Source organism: Lissotriton helveticus, chromosome 8 (assembly GCF_964261635.1).
Source record: "Lissotriton helveticus chromosome 8, aLisHel1.1, whole genome shotgun sequence".
Lineage (NCBI taxonomy): Eukaryota > Metazoa > Chordata > Amphibia > Caudata > Salamandridae > Lissotriton > Lissotriton helveticus.
Window position 1 is genome coordinate 1,596,434,277 of NC_136069.1, and position 19,631 is coordinate 1,596,453,907.

General features: G+C 44.2%; 1 protein-coding gene across 1 annotated transcript in view; it reads right to left on the reverse strand.

The window, feature by feature from the left end:
- Positions 1-19,631, reverse strand: part of RNF121 (ring finger protein 121) — a 132,856-nt gene that overhangs the window by 42,677 nt on the left and 70,548 nt on the right. Inside the window, exons 4-5 of the mRNA XM_078658642.1 lie at positions 14,832-14,986; positions 10,294-10,401 (exon numbers count right to left, since the gene is read on the reverse strand). Of these exons, the coding sequence (XP_078514768.1) occupies positions 10,294-10,401; positions 14,832-14,986 (263 nt within the window). The remainder of the gene's footprint in view (positions 1-10,293; positions 10,402-14,831; positions 14,987-19,631) is intronic.

Here is a 19,631-nt window from a genome sequence, read left to right on the forward strand (position 1 = left end):
GGAACAGTCCTGCCCGAACAGTCAAGCCAGGTCTTCCCTGGACCAGAAACAAGCAGCCTGGGACAAGTTTCGGGAAAACAATCAGCCAGGCTAGCTTGAATCCAGTGGCAAAGTGAGCAAATGACCCACGTCTGGGCATAACCTGCCAACGTAGGGCGAAGAAAGCTAACACAAGGAGATGATGGACAGAGCGCTGAAACTTTTCAAACACTCACCCCCAGTCACAGATCTGGGTTGAATCCATCATCGTTCTTTAGCTCATTTCGCCACCCGAGTTCAAACCCAGACATATGCAAATCAGGTTAGACATATTGATTGTCTGCCCAGTACTTAAGGGTGACGTGTTACCACAGTATGACTAATGTTGGATCCTTATCACGATCATGACTGTTTTGTCTAGAGCACCTAACACATCAGTATATACACAGATCCACATCACACAGCACTTGCACATAAATAGTATGGTTCATTTTATGGTTTCAACACACTTTTTCTTGACTAACGGAGGCCACCAGGCGTACATGACAACAGTCATTTGGCCGTAGGATGTCAGGTAATTCTGCTGTAGTACGGATGTTTGCTTTGTAGGCGTCCAAGGGGCACGGTATACGCATCTCACTCACTCTCTGCAAAACATCCATCAGTTTGCAGAGTATTTTGCTAAAGGTTGAATGAGAAAAGTCATGCACCAATGCTACTGTCTGCTGTGTGCTGCTGTTACAAATAATTCTAGTACTGCTAGCATTTTCAGGAAGGAGAAGGGACAGCAGTGGATCCCTATGTTGGGCCCCAGGATATCCGAAATGATAAAAATATGGTTTGTATGGTGCCCATATTGAGCCTGTGTATCCTCTAGTTTACAGGCTGACTCGTGTTAATGGGTTTCAGTCCTCCTGTGTCAATCCTGGCTCTCCTGCGCTGCTGTGCCATTTCAAGTCATCGATTGGGGGCCTGGTTTCCACCATCATGCTCCATGGTTTGTTGTAGCAGAACATGGATCTGGTATAGCAGGATATTGTGGCATATCAGTGCTGCATCTACAGTGGTATACCGCGAAATGGATAAGGAAAGTGTGAATTGCTGCAATCAACCTGCGAGAGCTTCACCTGTTCATAACTGTTTAAGTAGGTCTGACCCTGTGTGCGTGATATTTAATTTTTTTCAGCTCAGTGCATGTACTGTGTTTGTACATTGTGTATGTCTTATTTTTGTGCGTTGCGGGAGGGTCTAGTTTTGTTCACGATACATTACATTGTATTTGTGTTGCTTCTTTGCCTCTATGGAGGTTAACAGGCAAAGAGGCCTTTACAGTAAGATGGATTGCTTCAAGTTCCAGCAGATTTATATGTATACTCTTCTCAACTCATAACCAGGACTCATGGATTTTCCTCCTTCAACAGGCTCACAAGTGCTGTAGTAACAAATGGAGAGCACAGTTATCATGGTGAGTGAGTCAACCTTATGTAAAAGAGGTCTCCTGTACAGCACAGGTCAAACTTTTTCAATTTGAAAAGCAATCTTTTTTTAAAGAATGGCTTTTCCCAATATATACTTGGCCCACTGAATGGTAAAGGCTGCTGTACCCTGGAGAGAATGCGGTTTTTGCCAGGAAATATATTATGTATGTTCGCCTCCTGCAGATGTTTATTTATTACCTACTTGCTGCACATGTTTGAACACCTTGATGCAACTGAAACAGGTCAAATTGATTGCTATTCTGTAGAGCTGGAGGAACCTGCTGCCTGGATGCTATCCAGCACCCACGTGCCCATGAGAATATGTCTCTGCAACTGGAGGCAGTTGGATATACTTCATCTCATCAGTATGTAGAAAAGAAAAAACAGGGAGGCAAACCATGTGAATTAAATTATTTTGCAAGTGATGGAGGGCTGGATCTTCACCATTGGCATCTCTGCTGATGCTGGAACTGAAGGGCTTGACCATTCTGAAAAGCCTGCTTTGGTTGTACCCCTTAACTGTACAAAAGCTTAGAGGGTGGTAATTTCACCTCAAAGAAAACAAATTACAATGTATTTGACTTTGTGTGACTTTGCACGCTATAAAGTTTGTTACCTATGAAAGGTAAGTTCACGTAAGCTTCTGCTGCGCATCCCGATTCAACCCTGTTAGTCTGAGATATAAAATTGTTTATAGAGGGATAACATTGGCCACATCTCTGGCCACAATGTTTGCTAAGTCTATTGATGTTTGTAGTACACTGTTTGAGAACATCCTCTGTGAAGGCTTCAGGGCTTTGTTCCTCACTTTCCTGGGGATAGGTTAGATTAAGCTGTCTTTCTAACCCCAAAGATAAGCATTGTAACCTCTTGCTTTCAAGGTCAAAGCGCTAGTGTGCAGTTGTTTTTCCCAATTTGTCCACTCCCTTCTTCTCCACAGGAAAACATGTACACATATAGGAAGCTTTCAAATTGCTTCAGAAACCAACACCAAGTCTGCTGGAACTTGATCTCTCAAAAACAGAATCCGGTCAATAGCACATTTTTCCATGCCATGGCAGGCTGAAACAGAAGTTGGCATGTTCAGTAGCTTTGCAGCCTTTCCAGTGCCTTCAGCAAACTAATTCACATAATTCAGTGTAGCTAACTTGCAGGGACGGTGAACTTCACTGGGAAGAGGTCAACGGGAAAGATCCTTCAAATCAGTCCACAATGATAAATCCAGTCCTATAGCTATGGAACATGCAGTGTGTAAAGGCACCTTGTGCTGCTCCTTCTTAGGATCAGGGGACTCCTCACATGGGATCTCCTTGGTGAGGTGGCTCCGCACACGAATGCCTTCTGGAAGAACAGAACTTTTAGAAAGGGATCTGCCTGGGCTAAAGAGTACAGCAGAATTCGGAGACGAAACCTTCAATTCCTACATCTATCAGAGGCCTCAAAAGATATTCACAGGTGGCACTGAAGGAGATGATATGCTAAGCACTGAAGGCATGGTTGATGATGGCCCTGAAAAAGACGGCAGCATCAAGGCAGATAGAGTGAAGGACATTGATGGAATCCTAGATGCTTAATGGAACCAAGATGAAGCAGGACAATTGTGAGCCAATGAATAGATAAGTGTGTACAGTCAACACAATGATCTGTGCCTTGTCATGAAGTTTTGTTATTGCTTCTTCTGAGTCATATGCCAACTGAAGGAGAACATTAACAGGTAAGAGCCCAACTGATAGTCTTACTTTGCATAGTACCTGATGGAATACTGATCCACTACCCATTGGTGCTAGTGTATGGATGAACTGTCATCGTTTTTTAAGATTAGAACAGATGTCCCCAAAACAGTGAGAGATATGGAGATAAACAGTTCTGGAATCAGGAAGACATACTCCAGGCAGCAGGAACCCCCCCCACCACCCCCAACACCAGAGGCTGCCTACTAGGCCGGGCATACAGGCATCCACAGAACACAAAATGCGCTGGGGATGATAAAGACTTCTAGCTTCATCTAGCTGTATGAAGGTGGTTGAGTAGCTGTTCCATCCGGGTATTGCTCTTAGTGGTTTGTGGTTTTCTGCTGCGGGCTGGGACGACTTGTGCCTCTCGGCCTGGGTTGGTCCATCAAGCTGTCCTCACACAGGTCCTTCAATGTTACAATGTATCAGACTTGCTCCTCTAGACAGGAGACTTCAGCTAATTGACAGGAAGGCAAGTCCTCCTTCTGTTGTTCTCCTGGGTTCATTCTGGAGGAGAAAGACAACCATACAGCGGTTTCACTCCTGGTCTGGTGTCTTCTTTACTGCTGTAATGATATACAAACCTCATTGAATTCCACATGACACCCTCTTGGAGTCAAAACTTAGATGCTGGAGCCATTCTAAGAGTCTCCTCTATTTAATAGATTCTCTCCTCCTTCAATCTAGGAGGAGCATCCTGCTCCAGTTGCAATCCAGATTTGGCAGGCTTATATGCCCACGCTATATCTTTGAAAATAAAAAAAGGTAAAAGTGAGAAAATTTGAGGAGACTTCACTCCTGATTCGTGCTGAAGGCCATGGGAAAAAAGGGAAGTGAAATCAGTGGCCCAAGTTGGGTGCTATTGGCTACAATGATGTCACCCTGGTTTTGCTTTGGGTGCAGAGTTGGAGCCAGGACCCCTGACTGGCATGGGAGAATTAGGGAAAAGATTCTAAATCCAGTGTGGAACCTGGGAATATCCAACAGTTGAGGAATTTGCACATAGAAATTTCCAACAGAAATATGTAATTCTATAAGGATTCGAAGATTTAATTAGACTATGAGCTGAAAGTGTACCAGTAATGTAATGCTGATTAATACCTTCAACTGTATACCTCACAGATTATATAAAACAAAACAACAAAAAATAATTAAACCAGCTACCATTTCATATTAATCAATGTAAGCGACATAAGACAGAGAATAAGACTGGACAATTATTAGGTGACCGCCCTATATTGCAGTTTTATACCTCTACGAGTATTCTATACATTCTGCGCAGACTGCACTCATTTCACTTTTCCCTATCATTCAATGTTCGCTACCCATTTATTTGGTTCTTCGATATCAGCTACCTCGCGATGGTGCATCGATTGCTTCTACCTCATTGATTACCACTACCTCATCCACCTCGTCTACTCAAGTAAGCTGCACTCAGCCACTCTCCAAATCTACACCTAGTTTACACCGCTGCTACCTCGTACACTCTGATGGGTAAATGTGATTCCACCTACCCGGGACTCCCTCCCATCTCTTGTTACATAGTGTAAGCTGACGGCTACCTCGCATAAAGGATACTTTTTGTAAGTTGCACCTTCGCACTGATAGTTCTTGGATGCACTGACCCCAACCTCTCGTACTTTTGGTCATTCACTAGTGTCACCCCTCTGCCAACGGTTGACAGTTGTTATTGTCGTTCTATCTCCCACACTCAACATCACAGCCTCTCTAATATGGAACGCAACGGCAAGCACACGTTTAGAATTAACTACCCCTCCACCCTCACCAAAAAAGCCACTAAACGTTTTAAACATAATTTCCTGAGGTCGCACCCTGACACACCATTCGCCGACACCTACTTCTCACAGGGCAATGGAGCCCTGAATACTGATCTCATCTTCCACACCTCACACAGAGCCCAATGGAGAAAAGTGTTCCTAACCCTACTCACCGTCTCCTCCTCCAGGAAAACAGCACACGGCCTAACTCTCTCTATCACACCTTCCCACCTCTTCCCTAGCAGGGCTACCATTACTATCTACAATAACGGGATTGTCCTAATTCAATCCACGGACAAAAACCTGAAACTATTAGACAACCTGTTCCCCAAGTTCAAAGAGCAACTCTCCAAGCTGCGGACCCACACCCAGAACTCCACCAGCACTATCACCCCTGACGTCGCAGCCCCCACCTACAACACCTCTACCCCCAACTCCCCAGTAAATGGCCCACCGGCTGTTAACGCCGCACACTACCCAAGAACAGTCACTAATGTCGCCACCTCCTTTACTAGCCACCCCACTAACTTGACCCCTTCTACCCCCACTCACACCCCCCCACGCCTCCCCCCCTTGACATATCAACCCCGACCCACAACACACCACCATCTGAACACACCACCGCTCGGAGTGCATCCACCCCCCCTCCCATCCCTCCCACGGCAGACCCCTCTCCCTCCCCGGCTCCCTCCCCACTCTCACACACGACACTCTCTCACTGACATAACAACTCTCACAACTCTCACCCACAACACGCCACCACCGGATCACGCCACCATTCGGAGCTTATCCACCTCCCCCTCCCATCCCCCCCACAGTGGACACCTCTCCCTCCCCAGCACCCTACCCACTCCCACCCACGACACTCTAACCCTCCCAACAAAACATACAGGACACACCGTCCCCTCTACCTTAGCATCCCCCTCTCTCCTACCTCCTATTCTCAGCCCTCACTACCCTCCTGTCTCCCCCACTATACTCAGCCTTCACTCACTCTTCTACTCACCAGAACCGTCTCTCACTGACGGCACCACCTATACCTCCCACACACCACCTTCACCGCCTACGTCACCCACACCCCTCGCCCACAAACACGCCCACACAAAGAATGCCATCCCTCGCATTAGCACCGCAGAACCACCCAGCAACGCTAGCATATCCCCCCCCTCGATACACCTCCCCCTCTCCAGCTCACTACTCAACCAGCCACCAATGGCTCACACCACCAACTCCATCCCCAATCCACCTCCCGACCTGTCCTTATCCACCCTCCAACAAGTCAAAGAGGATATTCTACAAATCAAAAAAGATGTCCATGCAATTAAAGAGCTTCTCTCCTCTCAGCCCAATGTGCCTCCCACCGGCCCTCTACCCTACAAACGACGCACCCTCCCCACATACCATCGCCTCCAACGTCACCCGCGTTGGCTGACTATCCCCGCCCGCAATAACGCCCAGCGCCCCCGTCGTGTCCTCACCTCACTGTCGGACCGCGACATATGCTCTCTCCTACGCTCTTATGGCCCAGGCCCGGTAAAACACAGATCCAACACACACATACCCATACCCACAATTCTTACAAACCCTCTGAGGCTTCCAACACTCAACAACAGAGGCTCCGTCCCCAACAACCTCAGAAAAGTTCCCCTCACACTAGAAAGCTCGACCACCCTTCTCTCTCCCAAACTCAAATGCATCCTACTCAATTGTAGATCGGCCCAGAGACACTCCTCCAACATCGCTGACCTCGTCTCAGCTAGGGATCTGGACCTAGCCATTCTAACAGAAACTTGGCTCACTGAAGCCTCCACCCCGATTATGGACATACTAGTCCCCCCCAACTATCACATCATTAGGCTAGACAGGTCCTCAGACAAGACGGGCGGGGGAATTGCATGCATTTTTAAGAGCAACCTCTCCGTTACTAAAGTCACCTCCCCCTCCCTCTCCTCCTGTGAACTCCTTTGCCTCGACATCACCAGCGAGGGCAAACAAGTTTGTGCTTTACATCTCATCTATCACCCCCCTGGTGACAATCTCATATTCACCCAACAACTCATGGACATGATCAACTCCAATGCTGGTCGGCAGACCACCCAAGTCTACCTGGGTGATTTCAATCTCCACTGGAACGATCAGAAAGACGCAGTGGTGAATAGTCTCAAAACCTTCCTTAATGCGCTTGACCTCACCCAAATATGCGATAAACCAACACACGACAAAGGATCGATACTCGATCTCATCATTGCCAAAGAGAACTCCACACAATTGGAGGCGATTCAACCCTGCGACTGGTCCGATCACCACATTATCACCTTCTTTATCAATGAAAAAGTTAAACCTAACCCAGCTCAACCAATCAAATCCAAAACAGGGAAAAGGGACATGAAGAATCTTAACCCCTCTACCCTCCCTCCCCACATCGGCAATCTCCTCCTTCCCCCATCAGGTGCCTCGGATGTTCAATCACTGATGGACCACTACCTTGATTCTATGAATACAATAGTCAATGAAGTCGCCCCACTGCAACTGAAGAGAGTCTCCACCAAAACTTCTAACCCCTGGTATGATGATAGACTCAATGATGACAGGCGTACTATGCGAATGGCAGAGCGCACCTGGAGATCGGACCCCTCAGCACTGCACCTCAAAAGGCTTAAGAACAAGAGAAATGCCTACTTCAGGAAAATAAAGCGCACAAAAGCGGACTTCTTCAGCCGCCAGCTGGACCAAGCAAAAAACAGGCCAAGAAAGCTGTTCGAACTAATCAAGACCCAAACAAAGACACAACCCCTGCAATCAAACAGCACAACAAGCGACACTCCTCACTGTGAAGCCTTCTCTGCTTTCTTTAAGCTAAAGACTGACAACATAAGAAATGACCTAATCATGGATGTAAGTCGATTCCCCAACCACACCAGAATGTCCTACACTCAACCCAAAAACAAGGCATCCTGGCTGTACTTCGATACCTACTCGGAAGAAGCAATACACAAACTGCTCTGCACCTTGAAGCCCTCTAATCACCTCACAGACCCTCTACCTGCTAATGCTGTAAAAGACTTCATTCCCTTGCTCCTCCCTCTCTGGACCAAAATCATCAACAGCTCCTTGCAACAAGGCCTCATTCCGGACTCCCTCAAGGTGGGGCAAGTCACGCCTATACTCAAGAAACCTACAGCTGACCCGTCTGACCTGAACAATTACCGACCTATCACCAATATCCCCACCCTGGCCAAACTGCTGGAAAAATGTGTCCAACTACAACTAACTAAACACATTGACCAATTTGACCTCCTCAACCCTCATCAATCAGGCTTCCGAGCGAAACATAGCACAGAAACAGCTATGACACACATAATTGATGACGCCCTCCAAATTCTTGATCGCAATGAGTCCTGCCTCCTCATCCTTCTTGACCTCTCGTCAGCATTTGACACGGTCAAACATGAGAACTTGCTGGAGCTGCTTTGCACTAGAATGGGTCTATCGGGAACTGTTCTCAAATGGTTTTCGTCCTTCCTTCACAACCGGTCACAGAGGTTCAAGATCGACAATGTGCTATCTACACCTGTGCCTGCAGATCTAGGTGTTCCACAAGGATCCTCCCTCTCCCCCACACTGTTCAACCTCGTCATGGAACCGCTCGCCACCTTGCTCCAAGCTTCCAATGTCCAATTCCATATGTACGCCGACGACACACAACTCTACCTAAAGCTACAATCTCCGGAAGACATCAAACATCTGAATTCCACGCTTATTAACACTCAATCGTGGCTGTCCGATAATCACCTCAAACTAAATGCTCTGAAAACTGAGTTCCTACTCATCTCACCCCCGGCGAAAATTTCCACCACCCAAACCTGGCTCAATAACCTATCAGCACTCAATGTCCAACCTACCATCGTGGATTCGGCGAAATCCCTAGGCATCACACTCGACGCCAAGCTCAACATGCAGCAGCACGTGAGCAAAGCCACAAAAGCAGCTAATTTCCAAATCAACACATTGAGGAAAATTAAACCCTTCCTCCCTGCTGAAGACTTCCAAACTGCGGTACAAGCTTTAGTCATCCCTCGAATAGACTACGGAATTGTGGCCCTCAGCGGACTCCCGCTATCCACAACTGCACCCTTAAGAGCCTCCCTGAACGCTGCAGCGAGACTCATTACTGGCTCAAGAAAACATTCGCACATATCCCCAGACCTAAAGTCCCTAAAATGGCTGCCTTTTGAAGCCAGAATACAGCTAAAAATTGCAGTTATGACACACGCGGCCGTGCACCATAATGCACCCAACTACCTCGCTCAAAAGTTGTCCATATCAGGAGGTTCGAGAACCAATAGAAGTACAAAAAATCTACTACTGAAACCTCGTAGATTCCGGAAAGAGAAAACATACAAGCGCTCCTTCTCAGGAATGGCACCCAGGATCTGGAATGCGCTCCCTCCTGAAACCAGGCTGATCTCCTCCACCGCACTCTTCAAGAAAGAGGTGAAAACAATCCTTCTGGCTAAGATCTTCTGAACCGTATTGGTGCTGGTTCAGGGACATTGCTTTGTATGACTGCTCACCTTTTCCTCTGACACTATACTGCCAACATGACGGTGTCACTACTATTACTTCCAACATGATGGTGTCACTACTACGCTATTCTCTTACTACCGACCAATATTTGATACACGTTGGTTTTCTGATTCACTCTCCCGATGCCCACACTCAGTGTTCACTCTACACTAAGACATTGATATAAGCCATTCACACACCCAAGGTGTATCTGAACAACTCTGTAGTGGGATCAATGACTTGTACCGTTTTATATAATTTGTTTACTTGATTGTATACTGATTGTTTGCTGATATGTTTTAAGTATGTTATTACTATCCGACCATGTTAGTGACTACTATATTGCTCCCATTATCTCTGTTCACTCCTACTGCCCCTACCCTGTCTTTGTGAAGCGCTCTGATATCTGTAAGGATCCTGTTCGCGCTATATAAAACTTTGAATAAATAAATAAATACTAAACCCTTTGAAGTTCTATATACTGCTCTTTGCCTATTCTGTTGCTAAAAAGAGCAATAAAATCAGGAAAGAATTAATATCATCAGTGATTAATAGAGATGGCCTCTGATACTATAGCAGTGCCATGTCGGTTATCTTCTCTCAGGAGCTGGATATTCTTTATAGGTTGGTACACTATCTCAGAAGTGCTGGTAAACGGTCCAATAACACCAACCCTTTACAGTATAATTTTAGAAAAAATTATTACAATGCCTGAGCACGCTCTCCTACTTCATCAATTTATTCATGATTTTTACTCACCTGAATATTAAATTAAGGCCAAAAAGCGTGAACATGACTGCTACGTATCCTACGATGCCAGTGCCATAGCTGATCTTGTATAGAAGCAGAAACCACTTATACACAAGCCTGTAAGAAATAAGCAAATTCAATCAGAGAGTAAACAAGTAGCAGCTTCAGCCACAGATAAGAGAACATTGTACTTAGCATTTAGCCAGCAATGACCGTGAAGTAAGCAACACATAACTTACCTTTAACAAAAGTTTTTTTAGCATCTCTATCTTTAAGAGATGGTCTAGCTTCTATAAGGAGGCAAAAAAGACTTCCTACAGCCAGTTTACTAACCACTTGTGATGACGTCAGACAAGAAGAAAGAGAAAATACATCTAGAGACACCCAAGTACACTTGGCGCCATTCTGCATTTCTTTCCAAACATTACCAGAAAGTGACAGGAAAAATGTAATATTTTGAATCAATGCAAAATAGCAATTCTGAAGAAAAATGCTCTTATGACCATTCTGACTCTTACGTTTTTCTCTATATCCTCTATAAAAAGATTTAGTGGGTGTAATTTTGATTATAGATTTTCATTGTCATGTGTCTAGCTGTGTAATAAACACCCTTTCACCAGCATCACAACTACAGTTTAGACTGTGCTAAGAGTAAGAGGTGACACCGCTTATGTGAGTAGAGGTGGGTGTTATGAAGGAGAAAAAGCAATTACTGAAGGTCCCTGAACATCTATTGGGGTAATATTTTATTAGTCCAGCTTATTGTCCTTCTCAACATGCTAAAACAAACAGTACATAGAAAACAAAATGGTTGGAGCACACCTTCAGACTGTAAACATAAATAAACAAAGGGTACATAATTAAAATGCCTGCAGGACAACTAAGTGTTCAGCCAGTGTTGAGTCTTAGACGATGCGCAGGACTTCTTGGGCAAGCACATCATTGTGCCTAAAAGATGTGTTCAAGGACAGACATTCCAAAAAGGCATGAAAAGTAGGTCAAATGGCTGCCATAATGTTTCTGATTTGGACACATCTTTTGGATGCCACAATCACTGCCTTTTATCTAGTGGAATGAGAATAAAGGCTGTCCACATCAAGCACCCTAGAAACTCCGTAAGAGATGGAGATGTAAGTTTCAATATGTCTGGTAGGATGCAAGTTTTATCTCGCAGGATAGAATAAAGCTTTAAATGAAAAATTGGAAGGATACCTTACCGGTGAATTAAAAATCTGTACAAAATCTTTATTACTAACAAAGGTAAGGTAGATAACTCTGCACATGTGAAGAACAGTGTATGCTTCTTTGCTAGACAAGACCAGATCAAGGGACTTCCTACCAGAGGAGTGGCAAGAAAAAACAACGCAGCCTATCAAGGCGGAATGTGTAAATCCTATAATCTGACAGTCTGTAAAAGTGAAAGAAGAAAAAGCCTGCTGCACATCTTCTATGACATGCTTCTTTCACATATGCCTTGACATCAATTGTCTACCTGACATTGAATGATTCAATGGTAACCTTCACAGCAAACAGATTTATTGTAAAGCCTTTCACAGGCTGGAGTAGTGTGGCTCACTGGTTAGAGGCGGCAGGCCCGAGAGCAGAAGTCAGCCCGGGACCAGGGTTCAATTCCCCGACGTGGCAGGGTCGTGGACCTTGGTCAGCGGACTCGATAATTCTCGCTTCGGTGCTTACTCTAATCAGGGGTTCCACTCGGCAACTCTGGGCATTAGCTTGCCTAATCTCCACAACGGCCCCACCAATTCCGGGGATGCCTGGCTCCACCTTGGGGACTCCCAGCAAGGGACCATCCCACAGGGAAAGCCAGGACGGGTTCCCCAGAGTTATACAGCGCCGGGACGCCCCGTTGCTGGGGCAGCTGTGCGCTTTACAAGTATACTACATTTACATTTACACATAAGTAGTCCTCAATGGCGAATCCGAATGTTATATCCCTCAATGTTAAATGGCAGAAATGTCTGAGATGCCTGTGTTTAGAACTCCCCTAGTAGGGGGATTAAAGAGAGTCTGTAAAGGTTGAAGAGACTACTTTACCACACAGAAGATTCTGAAGAGACTAGCTCTTGCTCTCTTTCCCTGATGAGGATGCATTCCTTACCAGGTCTCCCTTCTCATTTTTCAACAGTACAGGTGTTAGGATTTCATAACATCGAGAACATGAATATCCTCATTGCAATGGTATTGACACCTCATAAAAATGGAAGGCTTGTTTTCACGGAGAAAAGGCTTAAAATGCGCTCTCACTGAAAAATGATGCGAAAAAGGAACTGCCCCAATGTTCAGGGATATAGTGAATGTTGTCATACTGATATGGTTGTGGTGCCAAGCTGCTCATTTTTCCTTATTTGTTTCGTATTTCTCAGTAGGAAAATTTGTAAAACTCCCTGTTCAAAAGAGATATGGTGGCTTTAAATGGGCATTTAAAATGAGCACTTATAAATGGCAGAGCAGATGTGAATGCACCGAAGAAGATGAAGCTGGTCAATCATGGAGCGGCCATGTAGGTGCAACTAAGTTGACTGAACATCTTGGGCTGTTTCTGATCTTTTGGAGGACCTTCAGAATCTGACAAGGCACTCAGAAATTACCCAATCAATCAATCAATCAAACAAACAGTATCTGTAGAGCCAGGTTAATCACCACTGGGGGCATCAAGGCCTGAGGTCTTGTCTGTCTCTAGTTAACGAGCAAGATCTTAAGCACATTGATGCAGTCCGACAGTGTTGGTGCTGTTCGTAGGTGAAGGGGGGCATTCAAGTACTTGGACCGGAGGAATTCAGTGCAGCATTAGGCGGTTTTCGAGAAACCCAGGATTCCTGCCCATGCAAGGTCATCAGAAGCGCAGGTTGGTGGAGAAGGGGCTTATATGGCTAGAGAACACCAGACTTCAAACTTGTGCAGAGAGTGGAGAAGTCAACCAGCAGGGTGTCTGCTAAGGTGTTGTTACCTAGCAATGTGGGAGGCCAGCAGGAAGAGACATTGTATCAAAAGGTCATGGGCATGTACCTATCACTGCAAGTTTGGACCAATGCTTTCTCAAATATGTTAAAGAGAGCGGAGCGAGAGCTTGCTACCACAGACCACTACTACTCAGAATACTTGCAGCCCTGTGAAAATCAGGGAACACCAGGAGCTTATTTTTCAAGATGTGCTCAACTATTTAGCACATGGTTGTTACATTTTCTGGAGAACGAAAGGTCTTTACCACACCGGAGTCCATCAAGAAAGATTAATGGTGACCATGGAGAACTCAAGATTAAAAAGGGCTTACATTGTCAGGAGAAGACCTCTCTTGAAGTTGCGTGGAAATGTCAGTCATCCTGGTAGGAAAGTCCGTGGCTAGTACTGGAAGGGGGTGTTTCAATTAAGAGAGTCTGCTTTTTACTGAATGTACAAAATCATGTGTTTTGTGCTGCTGTAGGCTTGTCTAATTTTCCTCGTCCTTGCCTGCCTTAGACTGACTGCCTGTGGAGACCAATTCCAGTTCATGGCTCTTATGCACCAATTTATGTTTGGGTCAGGTCCGGTACATTGGGCTATTGCAATTATCTGCTAGCTACAGATATTTGAGATTAACAAGGACTAAACTGGTGGCTGGCAGAAGTTCTGTCAGCAGCATGTGGGATACAAAATGTTGTCAGTGGTTGGGTTGAAACTTTGAAAAGAGCTTCCCAAAAAACTGAATACCAATTTCCTACCAGCTGTAAGTTTTACTAAATGCACCCAGAGCATCCAGTTTAAGCGCATTATCATTTAACTCAGATTCAGCTTTCAACCTTAAGAATATTTCTTTGCCATCTTGTGCAGTCCGCTCAGAGGTTGGTAAACTGCTTAAATTTAGCAAAGCTCCTCTCTACCGAGATGCCTAGCAGCGAACGGCTCATGCAGTTCTAGTAAGCTCAAGTAGATGCCACTAAGATGACTGAACATCTTGGGCTGTTTCTGATCGTCCCGAGGACCTTTAGAATCTTTAAATTGATTTTGAAATGAGCATGGGCTTTCTGATAAAACAAAAATCTGCCTATTGTTTGCGTAAGAAACTGCCAAACAGCAATAGGAGATGACAAACTGAGCTAATGGACAGACAATATGCTGAAAAGAATAAGTGAGTGAAGAACTATGTGGAACTCCTTACTGCACCCAAATGCTCAGCGACCAGAAATGTGGCAAGATAGCACCGGAGTACAATACACAAGAAAAGAGGAAAACCTGGTGTGTTGGCTGCATACCCAAATACATAAATATATTCCATGCAAGGGATGCAATCTATATACTCAATATCCTTTATACATGGTGTTGTCTACTTTCTTTAAGATCAATCCTTATCATACACAAGATCCAAGTTAATTCCCTATCCCAATAACTTCATGCACCGTCTGCCAGCACCTTCCAACAATAAAGCATACGTACAGCAGTCGGCAACACCCATTCTCATCTTATATATCAGAGGCTGCACCTATTAACGTTGGCTTATAAGGTTATCACTGCTAAACTCAAGAACTCAATTATAAATGTTGTTACCTCACCTGGGGGTTGTTGGTTCCAGAGGTTTACGGGTGGCTCGGAAAGTAATGAAGGCCGTGATTAAGGAGAAGATGAACCAAATGACCAGGAACCTCCACCAGTGCAGCTTGACTGTGAAATACAGAGGGACGATCCACATCTGAAACAGGGTAACCATCTGAAAGAAGAGCACACTCGTTCCTTTTCATTGTTTCACTCTGGCCACAAGCTACCTGCACCACATACAGCACAGCACCTCTCCATGAAAGGATGAGGCAACAGTATGTGGCTGAACATTATTGCTGCAAGATGCCACATAATTTATTATTTTACTTGTGCTAGCCTTCAACACAACCTCTGTTCATGACAACATCTGTTCATGACATCCTCAGCATGCACTTTCCTTCACACTGTAGCATTACCCTGAACAGTCTGCCCTATTAGGATTATTTTTACATGTCATAATTGCTTTCAATTTAAGCACACTGCTAGTCAAGAGACGTAGCTAACTGAGTTGATATCACTACTGGGTTCACACCAACATTACCTACAAATGTTTGAATGGAGACCATTATCTGCCGGATGAAGCCAGTGATGAAGATTAAATACATATTTGCAATAGGGCATGTGACCACTACGGGCAAGTCTGCAGTAAGTACTTTTACAGTTCAATCCATACAAAAGGCCTGCTACTTCGAATTTCTCACATATACATCCATTTCCCAGCATGCATTACTGTTTACATAGAAAAAGATCTGTTAAATATGAGGACTGAGCATAGTCTGTTGGCCACATAATGACATGGAAAACAAATCACAATCCGGCCAGAACTCAACACTACTTCATGTCTTATAAGTGAAACTGAAATAATTGATGGAATCCCATTTCCACCACTAGACATAAGGTGTACACAATGCCATCCCTTGCAGTCTTCTACATAATCTTGCATGCAGGCAAAACATATTTTTTCAACAGTTTCCAATTGCACCCATCCCATGTTGGTGCTACATAAGTTTAATATTGTGACTAAAAGGTGACATTATAATACTGAAATATCTTTTTGAGATTCCACCCGCAATCTGTGTTCCAGTGTGAAGCTTGGACTGTGCGCAAAGTAGGCTAGCTTTAAAGAATGTAAATGATAACTTTAGGTTTACACCTGTAGATACTTAAATAGTTCTAACTTGAGTTGCATTATTATACGTTTCTAGATCACCATTGTTATTGAGAGTTTACTGTCATTCTCTATGTTATTATAACGTTACTTAATGTCTTTTTAAAGATGTTTTTAAATATAATTTTAAGATTGACTTAAGATTATGTGCTATAGTTATTTTTATTGGTTTATTGCAGATTATTTTCTTATCATATTGTTGTGGTAATGCTAAATGGAAAGGTATTTTTAATGTACTGAAATTATTATATGAAGGCTACTTAATGGTTACCTTAAAATTTTTGTATGGCTTACTTTAAATATTTCTACATGTTTCTTTAAAAGCTATGTATGTTATTTTAGTAAATTTTTTAAATAGGCAGAATTAAGTGTTTTTTTGTCAAAGTATTTCATATAATGTATTTTGAGATCATAAAACTATACAGACATATCATTAGCAAATATTTTGAACATCCGTATTTTTGCAATCATTAAATAGCAATATTAAAACATGTAAACAGTAAATTTAAAAAATACTTTAAAGAATAAAACATTGATATTTTGCAAAATAACAACAATCTCATAAAAAAGCAAATTGCAAAGGAAACAACATAGAAAAATCAAGGTTTTGGTAAGGAAATATCGACTATGGCTACAGTAAATCAACATTAAACAATCTTTGTAACACCAGGTCAGCATATGCAATGACAGTATTAGTCATTTTTAACATTACCTGTAATCTAAAACAAATTGAAATCCATTAAAAAAAAAAAAAAGAACATGGGACCACCTCAGACCCCAATCTCTGATATAATATAGCAATAATTAATATCATCACACATAGTACTCCACATGCAAACACATGCACGCACATTAATTGGTCAAAATAAGCAACAGTTCGAGACATTAAAAAAATGCATTTATAGAACAATTACTATGGAGAAAAGGTGTGCTCTCAGACTTTGTGGGCTCAAGTCTTTCGAAGGTGCTGTCAAACTTCTAGGCTATCTCTGGACGGGGCGAGTAAGGATACTGAGAGAAAGTTAAATGGAGACACTTCTTTCTAGGTCTTTTGTGTGGTAACCTGATAAATTAATTGGTTTGCCCTAGTTACTCCATCTGCATACCTTGCTCTATACAAGGTACCTGCACTGAACCGCTGAGGCTTATTCTAGGAGGGGGGAGGAGGTGAGAGTAAACTTGGATTGTTGTTGTTATTGTTAATTGATATTTGTATAGCGCTAAATCACCACCAGGTCTCTTAGTGCTAGGGAGGGAGTGGGCGAGGCTGCTAGACTACCACCGGGGTCGAGCGTGAGTTAGGCTGTGCTTAGTGATTCCCTAAACAGGATAGTTTTGAGCTGTTTCCTGAACCGAAGCAGGGAGGATTCCTTCCGGAGATGCTCAGGTAACTGGTTCCAGAGCTGGGGGGCTAGGATAGAGAAGGCTCTACCTCCTTTTGATGCAGTCTTATACCGAGGGCAGGATAGACGACAGCCCTCGGATGACCGCAGTGTGCGGCCAGGAATATAGGCCTCAAGGCGTTCCTTTATGTAAGTTGGGGCTAGGCCATAGATTGATTTATGGGCGATGCAGCGACCCTTGAACTTCGCTCTTTGCCTAATAGGGAGCCAATGCAGTTTGCGCAACAAGGGGGTGGCATGAAATCTTCTAGGAAGCCTGAAGACCAGCCTCTCTGCGTCATTCAAGCCCACCTGTAATCTGTTAGCTAGTTGCTGTGGGAGGTCTATGTATAGGGCGTTGCCGTAGTCTAGCCTTGAGACGATAGTAGCCGACACTATCATTTGAAGTGAGGTGGTAGACAGAAGGGGGGCAAGTTTCCGCATCTGTCTGATCAGGCCAGTGCAGGTACCGACCACCAAAGAAACTTGATTGGCCACGGAGAGCTCGGAGTCAATTTTTATACCAAGACTCTTCACGACCGGCAAGGGGGTGGGGCCTAGCTCTTGGGGCCAGAAGTGATCATTCCAGGGGGAGTTTATTGTGGGGATGACCAGGACCTCTTTCTTGTCCGGATTGATTTTCAGTGAGTTTGCTGACATCCAACTCACTGTGAATCCGAGGACATTTTGTACATGTGCCTGGGCATGGGGGGTGTTGTTGATGCTGAGAAGGAGTTGTGTGTCATCTGCGTAGTTGAATATTTTGCAGTCCTTGTTGGCTACAGCTGCTATCAGTGGTTGCAGGTATATATTGAAAAGGAGTGGAGACAGGGCGGAGCCCTGAGGGACTCCACAACTAAGCATCCCCATGTCTGATACCTGCTCACCCAACTGAATTCTTTGGGCCCGGCCTGATAGAAAGGATTCAAGCCATTGGTGAGCTCGACCACTGATGCCCAAGGTTGTGAGTCTGGTCAGTAATTGCGCATGGCTGACAGTATCAAATGCCGCTGATAAGTCCAATACGATCAGGGCACTGGGTCTTTTACTGTCAGCCATGGTTCTGAGCGCGTCAAGTACTGAAAGCATGGTCAGTTCAGTACTGTGGTGTGATCTGAAGCCTGCTTGGAGAGCATGGAGAGGTTTGTGGTCCTCCAGGAAGGATGAGAGTGTTTTAATGACATGTTGCTCCAGAACCTTTGTGAGGAAGGGTAGCTAGGAGATCGGCCTATAGTTTTTAGGGTGGGCCGCGTCCGATTGAGTACAATAATTACACCCAAAAGTGTCCAGTCACACATACAACACGTAACAAAACAGGGCTTTTATTACACGTAAGGAAAGTGTGACTACATGAGTGAAATACAATACATAAAATGAAAGTTCCCAATCCTCCCCAAATATTCAGAGTATGGAAAAATGTACTTGCATCAGATTGTATAACTATTCTCATAGAATCCAAATGCAAGGCAGACATTCACCAGAATAGTGTATGCTTTTAAGTGGTACACATTGTACATCTGGTGTAAATCTATATTCACTTAGCAACTGCCACAGCTTAAAGGTTAGTAGTCTTCTTTTTATACAGACATATTGATGAAGGACTCTCTACAGTTTCTAGGGAAAGTCTAGCCTATTAGCAGAAAGCATCTCTGCCTGGAGTGTTGAATATTGTCCTTACAAAGCTGGTAGGTCTACTTTTTGCAGAAAGCAGCACCTCTCCTGGAGGGAAACCTTTGTAGCTGCCTTCAGTACAAGTTAGTAAGATGAAGGCATTATGTTCTCATGAACCTTGCAACTTATTGCATAGGATTACTGTTTTGAGAATTAACCCATCTTTTCTCCTAAAAAGGGTTGCAGACTCCCATGTAAATCAGAATCCATCTCTTCCAGCCGGTTTCCCGAAACCAAAACAAGGAAACATTGTTAACCTATGTTTTGTAAGCCGGGAGTGTGTAAATATGTGTAAGAAACTCAGTGCAAGATTTCCCTAAGATGGCATCAGTCACAGGAGAAGCCTGACAACTTCCCCCAACTTGTCACTACAGTAACATAGGAGGACACACCACCTATCGCTACTGCTAGTCCAACTGGCAGGTCAAAGCATAGTAAAAATTCATGCTGGGATTAAATGGGCAAATGGGAGATCAAACTCTGGAGTAGTGATGCCAAGAAGCTGCTGCTCCTCCCTGGAGTTAAGGAGAATTTGCAGCAAAGATTGCTCAGGATGTAAGAGAGTCACTAAGTCTCTTGGGGACAATTAAGCACTG